The following is a 9483-nucleotide window of genomic DNA, read 5'->3' on the forward strand; positions in this document are numbered from 1 at the left end:
ATTTAGGATGACTCGAGTGAACAACTTGTAGATGACAGACAATAGGCAGATCGGGCTATAGTTGCCAATGTCATGGATGTCTCCCTTCTTGAACAGTAGTACGGTCCTGCTGGTTTTCCATTGGGACGGAACCTTGCATTCAGACAGGTAGTGAGTGAAGAGCCGAGCCAGTGTATTGATGAGTACTGACGGCAGGTTCTTCAGGTGTTCAGGTCTGACCTTGTCTGGGCCGGGTGCTGTTTGTTTCTTTACCGACGAAATGGCGTGTCGGATTTCGGAAGGGAGAACGTCGGGATCGACATATCCATCCTGTGGAATTTGGTATGTCGGCAAGTGGACATGGCTATCGAAGAGATTTGAGTAGAAGTCATGGATAATCTTCTCCATTATCCATTCAACACCTAAAACTCTTTTTCAATTATCAGTAGATACCAGAGATATTATATGTGGTTGCAGGGAAAGTTTAAGGTCAGTCACTTTTTGAGAGACACAGAAGGACTGAGAAAGGAATGTCCCTCTCCTGGTCTACTATCCAGAAGACAATCGAGCAAAAGCACAAGCCCTCCACTCATGCTGGTGATAAATCAAAGTATGAAGACAAATATGGGTCATAAAAATGGATCAATGGACTGGAGCTCACAGTCTGTCTGAGGGAGGCATGGGTTTGACCCCAGCACTACATAGTCCCCTGAGCCCCACCAGAAGTGATGCCCAAGCACCATAGCAGGAGTCACCCGTGTGAACAGCTGGTTGTGTCAAAAAGAGCAACAACAAAACAACAACAAATTATTGGCATCACGATCACGATCATCCTGTTGTTCGTCGATTGCCTTGAGCAGGCCCCAGTAACGTCTCCTTCATCCTAGCCCTGAGATTTTTTTAAAGAGTGCCATATTCAAGGCTCTTTCAGGGTTAGGAGAATGAGACCCATCATTGCTACTGGTATTTGGCATATTGGGTACGCCACGGGGAGTTTGCCACACTCTGCCGTGTGGGCAGGTTACATTCGGTAGCCTGCCAGTTTGTTCAAAGTAGGAATAAGAAAATAAGTTGTCGCCCAGCCGCCAGTGCAGCCGCGCGGTTCTGGGAACTGGGTTTTATAGTCTCTGAGTCTTGGCCGTTAATGGGATTACACAGCGCCAGGGGGCCAGTTGGTGGGTGTGACCCTTGCCTACTGGAATGTGGAGGATCTGGGTGGAGGATGATCAGCCTCGATCCGAGTAGGATTGGAGATCTCAGCCCCGGAACCTGCACGCCTTTGTTCCTCTGCCAGTACCTTCATGCTTATGGAGAGTGGTCTCAGCATGGTGGTGGCTGGTTCTGGAGGTCTTCGTCTGCCGGAGCCCTGATCGGGGCGGGGAGGGAAACTCAACCTGCTCCCCTCCATGGGGCCCCGGCCAGGACAGCCAGGTGCGGGGGCAGGAGACTCTGTGCTGTTCTCTTCCGGGAACTGGTTTTATAGCAACAACAAAACAACAAATTATTGGCATGAACATCAGAAATCCCATTGACCATCCTGAACTTTTAAGATCATTTTTTTCGGCCAGAGGGATAGTATAGTGGGTAGGGTTTTTGCCTTGCATGTGATCAACATGGGTTCAATTCTATCCCTGGCATCCCATATGATTCTCCAAGTCTCTCCAGAAATGTCTCCTAGCAAAGCTAGAAGTAAATCTTGAGCACTACTTGTTGTGACTCTGAAACAAACAACAACAAAAACAGCAAAAGTTTATTTTCACCAACCAAGGGACATAAAGACTACCAGGGCCCCCATGAAAAGCACATGAGCAAGACCCAGAGGGGGACACCCTTGGAATGAAAATTCTCCCAAATCCTTCCAGTGGTGCTGTGACCTCAAATAGAGGCTGCCAGAAGAGGGTTGCAGGTGAAGCTACTTCTGATGCTCTTCCTGCACGGAGCCCCTCAGAGCACATGTAGGCTTCACTTCCTGTTCGAGGCTGGGTCATGGTTGCCAGGACACTGTCCTTTCTTATGGCTGGAGAGGCTATGAAAGTCCTGTAAACTTCACAAGGAAGTCTCCTTGCCTTATTTCAAGCCCCTGACTTCAGGCTGTCCCCAAGGTTTCTTGCTGTGAACTAGGAGCTACTGCTGAGTTTTTGTACTCATTCTGCTTGCCATATACCCTTGTGCATCTCCTCCAAAGCCCTGCATGATTACAGTGAATCATGCGCAGGTGTTTCTTCTTTTAAATACATGCACAGACACACATACACAAATGCACATTCATTCACAATCTGAAATTATGAAACTTCAACCCAGCCTGCAGGGAGAGCACAAAGGGCTGGTGAGCTCCGGGTATGCACAGGGTTGCAGGGAAATTCCTGGTCCTGGCTGGCCTCCAGAGCACCTTTGGTGGTTGCTCTCAGCACTGCTGGGGATGCCCCAAATGAATAACAGCCAAACTTTCACAGTGCCTTTAGCCCCAGAGACACAACCTTCTGCGAATCCCACCCCAAACAATCTGGTCACACTCTAATAAAGGAAAGCTTTGTTTCTGTGGGTTTGACCAAATCACTGGGCAGGGGTGACTGAACACAGGCCCCATCCTCACCCTACAAGTGTTGGGCTCCAGAAGGCTCCAACTCAGGTCCTAGGAGCAGCCCTCAAACCACTTCAAAAATATAACAAAAACCCTGGGACCTCAGGATACTAAGAAATTTCCAAGGATCTTCAATGTTCTGCCTGAAATGAGCTCAGGGCAAAACTCCTTTCCCTTTCTCTTTGGGACTTGGTGCTCTCGGGCATCTGTTTCAGTGCCCGAGGTCACAATGCTGCTGGAGGCCCGCCTTTGGGGAATTCTCAGGCCACCCAGGGAGGTAATGGAAGGGAGGGGTCCAGTGTTTATTAGGAAAACACCCATTGGTGCAGGATGACCATGGGGTGCCAGGGATCCAACCTCTGTTGACTCCATGTAAGTGACATCTGTACTATTTTTCCCCAAATAATAAACCTTTATTTCTCTATGTTGGTTTGGTTTTCCTGTTGTTGTTGGTTTGGGGCCACACGTAGCTGTGCTCAGGACTGAATGCTAATTCTCTCAAGGATAACTCCTGGTGGGGCTCTGGGAACTTGGGTAACTTGAAAATATGAACTAGGAGGCATGCTAAAAAGAATAAATAATATCTTTCAGGAGTTTGCTATTCAAGAGCCTTCAAATATGTACTCAGGTTTTTCTTGCCTTTTTTCTTTTGAGGGGGGCCATACCCAGTGCTTCTTAGGCTTACTTCTGGCTCTATATTAGGGACCACTCCTGGTGGGGCTCAGGGACCATCTGAAGACGAAACCCGGTTCAGCTGCAGACAAGGAAAGCACTTCACCTACTATACTATGGCTCTGGCCCAAACTAGCACATTTTCACACGAGGAAAGAACCAATAGATGAGAGGCCATGGTTTCCTTTTCATCCACGTGGGTTCTTCTTCCAGGGATAGAAACAGAATGAAAAGCTGGTCTAAGATGGTCTCTAATCATTTCACAACGCTGTTTCAGCATGTCTGATGGGGGGGGGGTCGTAAACTCTAAACAATAATGGTGCATCTTCTATCGAAACAATCTAGTCAAAGTACATAGAGTATTAACTAGAACTCATCTGCCTCACAGGAATTGGGAGGGGTGGGAGGTGGGGTTCTATTGGGGTTCGCAGTTAAAAATAAGTATTGGTAAAGGGAAATGTGTTTGATATTTACATGACTGAGACCTAAACCCAAAAGCTCTGTAACTTTTCCCACAGTGATTCAATAAAGAAATAAATTATTAAAAAAAAATAAGATGGTCTCTATATTAATGAAGCCAAATAGGTGTTTCTTTTTTTGTTTGTTTTGTCTGTTTTTGTTTTTGGGCCACACCCAGTGGTGGTGCTCAGGGGTTACTCCTGCCTCTGCACACAGACATCAGTCCTGGTAGTGCACTGGTGACCAAATGGGGTATCGGGGATCAAATGATGGTTGGCCACGTGCAGGCTAGCACCCTCACCTCTCTAGGATCACTCTTATCTACAGGTATTTGTTTTTGTTTGGGGCCACATCCTGAAGTTCTCAGGGTTTATTCTTAGCTCTGGGTTGGTGGGGGTGGGGGATCACTCCTGCTGCTGTCTGGGGATCATATGTGGTGCCAAGGAGTGAAACTGGGTTGACCATGTGCAAGGCAAGAGCCTTATCTCAGGAATCTCTCCAACCCCCATATAGGAGTGATCCCTGAGCACAGAGAAGGTGCAAGTCCTGAGCACCAAGGTGAATGGGTCGAAAATAAAAACAAACAAACAAAAAAAAAAACCAACACAACACGATGGCAGGTGAAATATAGGCCTATTTACATATTTGATACTTTCGTGGAGATTTCGGCAATATTCAGCCATCCTCTGGAAACAAACCCTTTTCTTCGAACTCAGTCATTTATATCAATTTGTAAGATGAATTAGATGCTTAAATTCAGAAGAGAAGCCTTAACTTTCAGATTGAGGTGGTAGGTCCTGGGAACCTTGGGAAGGCAGAGAGGAGTGTCACACCCTAAAGACTAAGCCCTGCCTCAGGCGCAGTCCCAGGGAACGTGAGACCTGGGCTGTGAGGATTGGGCAGAAGCCTAAACCTCCCAACCAATAGGAGCAAGCTCCGCCCACCCGCGATGCTATAAGAGGTTGAGTCCTGTCTTCATCCATCACTCCTGCTCTGGACCTGGCAGAGAGGAGATCGCCTGTGTGCTCAGGGCTTCAGGACCTCGCTTGGCCTAGAAGAGGTTTCCTTGCTTCGGATGTGAAGACCTGGATCTGGCCAAGAGAGGACCTTGATTTGACTTCAGGATGACGTCCAGATCTGAAGACCTCCACACTCATGACCGTGCGCTCCAGCACCCCGCTGCACAGCCGCCATTCCCAGAGAAGGCCTGTTCTGGCTGGAACTCAGAGAGGGAGAAAGGTAAGAAATCCCCTCCTGCGGGGCACAATTCCACCCTGGTGGAGGCAGGGAATGGACTGAGTGCCTGAAGCCTGGAGGTGGCCTCAGAGCTGGGATCCAGAGCAACGCCTCTGTGGGACTTGCAGGACTAGCCTGTCACCCAAACTCTGTATTTGTCTGCAGGTCCAGAGCCCCAGAGCGCAGGGGAAAAGCACACAGATCATGTGGCTTGGGGTGAAAGCAGCTTCGCAGACCAATTAGGTAGGAAGACATGGTGTTCGAGGGGAGTGTGTGTGGGGAGGGGGTTCCTGGCCTCCTGGTTTCGGGGATTCACTCTCACTGTGTTGTCAGAGTCAGAAAACAGCTCTGAGGAAGATGAAGACAGAGACTGGAAAAGGCAGAGGAGACAGGGGAGCCTCCCGCCCCACACAACAGGTGGGTGTTGCTTTAGGATCCCAGGGACCGCCAAGGGGCGGGTCATAGTCAAGGTCTTTCAAGGGTTGTTCAATGGGGGAGCCCATTAGGAACCCCAGGGATCCTTGAGGACAAGGTAGGGGGGCGGGGAGGAGGTCCTGTTGTGTCCTGAACTGGGGGGTTCCTCAGGAAATGAGGTGCCAGGTCTCTGACCAGCTTTTTCCTCTGCAGGAAGCCTCTCAGATGCAGAGTGCAATGGGGAGAATTTAGGTGCCAGTCTCCCAGAGGGCCCAGACTCTGGTCACCATGGCTGCAGTGAGGAGGCCCACAAGGATTCCTCTCCCCAACGAGCTCAGAGGAGGCCCCTGTCGCCTGGACCCAACAGCACCCCCTTGAACAAGAAGCTCAAGTCTCAGTCGCCCAGACCCCAACGCAGCCCTCGTCACAGGCACCACTCTCTTCACAAGCGCCCCTCTCTCTGGCGAGGCCTGGTGATGACCCTGCGCTGCCTGTCCCAAGCTGTGTATGAGGATGTAGTGCAGGCACAGAGGCAGCATCTCTGCACCCCACTCTCTCAAGAGCACCTGGCCCTGCTCGCTCAGCTCCGGGTGCCCCTCACAGGCCTGGTGCAGACCCTCTACTCCATGGCCAGCCAGGCGGCCTGGTCCTTCCCTGCCGAGGGCTGGATGGTGGCTAGCTCCCCCACCGCCCGAGATACATAGTGCTCCTCCCATGAGTGAGGGGGCCCTTTCGCCACATCCCAGAGGCAGGGCCTGGGACGGGGTCTAACTAGGCTCCAGCTTACTCCCCCAGCACCCCAGACTTCTGCAGAAAACAGAGGCCTGTGACTTCTCAGAAGCTTCCAGAAGGAAAGTGGACCTGCTGTAGCCAGCCTAGTGATGACCAAGAGAACTGAGATGACTTGTCACTATGAAGGGACTCGAAAGACCAGGGAATGGGACCCTCGGCTTCCAGGATACTGACCAACACTGTCATTCCCTACCACATGATGTCGGACTCCTGGAGGTCTCAGGACAAACACGTTCTTCAGTGAGAACAACAGGGAATTGTCTGTTTTCAGTTATTTGTGCTGGGGGTTTGGGGCACACCTCCTGCCGCACTTGTGAGAAACTTCCCGGGGTTTGGGGTGGCAGGGAACAGGTAGAGCAGGGCATGGCTGGCTCATCCTCATCCCAACCATGCACCATACTGCAGTCAGAGTTAAGCATCACCTAGTTTCAGCTGGACAAAATCATGATGAAATCGCTGTGAGCTGGTTTGACTTTTCAGCAGTTTCATAGAAAACCCTCTCAGGATGTAGGAAACAAGTTTGACCTAGGGGGCTCACCCCACCCAGTCCTGAATGAGGTTCCTTTGTTTTTTACTTTATTGATTATGATAATGGCTAAATGGTCCAGATATATTTTATGTATTCCTCTTAGCATATTTTTCTGTGTTTACACTGGGATTTAAAAAATAGGCCATCACAGAATGTATAATTTTTGTGAGAAATGAAATAAAAGCCTTTAAATATTGTTGAGTGCTTGGTTTTGTCATTTCCATATTATTCACGGTTTCATATGCTCTGTATTTTATTTTATTTTATTTTGCCTATTGGTGCTATGCCTGGTGATGCTCAGGAGTTCCTCCTAGCTCTGGGCCTAGGAGACCATATATGATGTAGGGAGATTGAGTCTGGTTTGGCTACATGGAAGGAAAGCACTCTCCCTGCTCTATTATCTCTCCAGCCCCACCTTCCAGATTTCTAAACCATTTTAAAATTAAAAACTTAAAATTTCTCTTAAAATTAAATTTTTGTCTGACACAAATATCACCAGTAAAATTGGAGAATAACAAAAATTCTGTGGTCAACAAATAGGACACTGTAAACATGAAAAGTATCAGGATGAAATTTTAACTGTACAGCTGGAATAGGTCCAAGTTCTGCTCAGAGTCAACTTCGTGGTTTTTTTTTTGTTTTTGAGAATTGAGAAAATTAATTTTATTTATTAAATGCATGATGCAGTAACATTTTTAGAGCATTTGCTTGAGGAAGATACATAAGTAGTGTTTTTTTTTGTTATATTTATTTATTGAATCACTGTGGGAAAAGTTACAAAGCTTTCAGATTTAAGTCTCGGTCATACAATGATCAAACACATTTTCCTTCACCAGTACTTATTTTTCACCACCAAGAACCCCAGTATACCCCTCTCCCACCCCTCCAGTTCCTGTGAAGCAGATGATTTCTACTGAACTCTCTCTCTGCTTTGATTACATTCATTATTTCGACAAAAGATGCATCATTATTGTTTAGAGTTTCCACCCAACAATCAGAATTACTGAAAAGGCATTTTGATATAATTTGTTTTCTATTTCTGGTTATGAACCATATGATGTATTTTGGATTTCTAATATTTTACTAATTAAGTCTGGAGGTATTTCTGCTTAGAGCCAGATAATTATGAGATTGGTTTCTGTGCCTCTGGAGCCATGGCCGTGCTGGAGAGCCACTCGTGGGGGGGGGCAACTCTTGACCTCAGTAGAGAGTGAAGGACGAGCCAGTACAGCCCCCCTTCCCATGAGACTGCAGTTGCCCCGTCACCGCTGGCTCATACCTGGCTTTCCAATGAGCTCTGAGGCAGCAGCCACTTTGCTGCGGGGGTTGAGGGGGGAGGCGGAAGGGAGAGAAACCCTTTCCCTCCTGGGGACGCATGGCACCATAGTTTAACGCACAGTCCATTCACTTTTCTGCCGCAAGCTGCCAGGCTCTGGATTAAGTCCTCGTGCCGCTGCAGCCATTGCCGTGCCGGAGCGCCGCTCGTGGGGGGCAACTTGTGACCTCGGTAGGGCGTGAAGCCAACTTCGTGGTTTTGTTTATGTCACTCATTTTATTTCTGGAGCGTTGAGGGCACACTCAGTGGTTTTCAGGGGTCATTTCAGGCACAGTGCTTGGGATTTGCTCCTGTTATTGCTCAGGTATTGAACCTGGGTCTCCAGCATATGAAGTATGTGCACTACCTCTCTAGTCTATCTCCCAGTCACCTCTGCATTTTAAAATTAAAATTTTCCAGTGCTCACATCGAAAATAACAAAAACAACCAGTGCTGCTGTGGATGTGGGGAGAAAGGGATTTTCTGTGCTGGTGGGAATGTCAACTGGTCCAGCCTTTTTGGAAAATAATATGGACATTCCTAAAAACTCTGGGAGGGGGCTGGAGCGATAGCCAGTGGGTAGAGCGTTTGCCTTGCACGCAGCTGACCCGGGTGAGATTCCCAGCATCCCATATGATACCCCGAGCACCGCCAGGAGTAATTCCTGACTGCAGAGCCAGGAGCAACCCTCCTGGTGTATCACCGGGTGTAACCCAAAAAGTAAAAAAGGAATAAATAAAAATTTAAAAATAAGAAAAATTCTAGGAATTGAGCTTTTACATTTGACTCAGCAACCCCACTTCTCAGAATATATCCCGTTGTGGTCCCTGAGCACCACCAAGAGTGATCCTTGAGCACAGAGCCAGGAATAAGCCCTTAGCACAAACAAACAAATCCAAACTACAACAACAACAAAAACAAGAAAAGAAAAAGAAACATTCATGGTAAAAATAATGAAACATGGTTGAATCCTAAAGAATTCTCAAAGATTGGACTAAAAACATTCCTGTTCGTTTTGTTTGTCTGTTTTTGTCTTTGGGGACACACCCATCAATGCTCAGGGCTCATTTCTGGCTCTGTACTAAGGAATTATTCCTGGTTGTACTTGGAGACCATGTGCGGTACAATGGATGGAACACAGGTCAACCATGTGTAAGCAAATTTCCTTCCCATTGTACTCTTGCTCCAGCTCTGTTTCTGTCACTTAGAATAAAAACTTTTCTTTTATTACCACCTGCTCTAGTGTTTTCCAAATGTCATGATTGATCCTAAGATCTCCAAGATAACAGAGCTTAAATGACAGCCTTCTAGATTCTCACCTTGAGCGGGCTGGTGTGAACTTTTCTTCTGTAAGCAATTGATAACTGGTCAAACAAAATTATCAGGAAATAATTAATTGGGGATTCTAATTTGGGGGCTGGAGCGATAGCACAGCGGGTAGGGCGTTCACCTTACAAGCGGCCAACATGGCCGACCCGAGTTCAATTCCTCCACCCCTCTCGGAGA

General features: G+C 47.8%; 1 protein-coding gene across 1 annotated transcript; it reads left to right on the forward strand.

The window, feature by feature from the left end:
• The first annotated feature begins 4815 nt into the window (after positions 1-4815).
• Positions 4816-6045, forward strand: LOC130043281 (protein FRG2-like-1). The gene is made up of 3 exons (XM_056135537.1): positions 4816-4930; positions 5093-5170; positions 5555-6045. Exons 1-3 carry the CDS (start codon positions 4816-4818, stop codon positions 6043-6045), a joined length of 684 nt encoding a protein of 227 aa, XP_055991512.1.
• Positions 6046-9483: the final 3438 nt, after the last annotated feature.

This window comes from Sorex fumeus, unplaced genomic scaffold, assembly GCF_029834395.1.
Source record: "Sorex fumeus unplaced genomic scaffold, SorFum_2.1 ptg000122l, whole genome shotgun sequence".
Lineage (NCBI taxonomy): Eukaryota > Metazoa > Chordata > Mammalia > Eulipotyphla > Soricidae > Sorex > Sorex fumeus.

Bases quoted from the DNA above. Each gene is read 5' to 3' on its own strand.
- LOC130043281 (XM_056135537.1), top strand. From the start codon at position 4,816: ATGACGTCCAGATCTGAAGACCTCCACACTCATGACCGTGCGCTCCAG. The intron at 4,931-5,092 runs GTAAGAAATCCC...ATTTGTCTGCAG, and splicing joins GAACTCAGAGAGGGAGAAAG to GTCCAGAGCCCCAGAGCGCA. The intron at 5,171-5,554 runs GTAGGAAGACAT...TTTCCTCTGCAG, and splicing joins CAGCTTCGCAGACCAATTAG to GAAGCCTCTCAGATGCAGAG.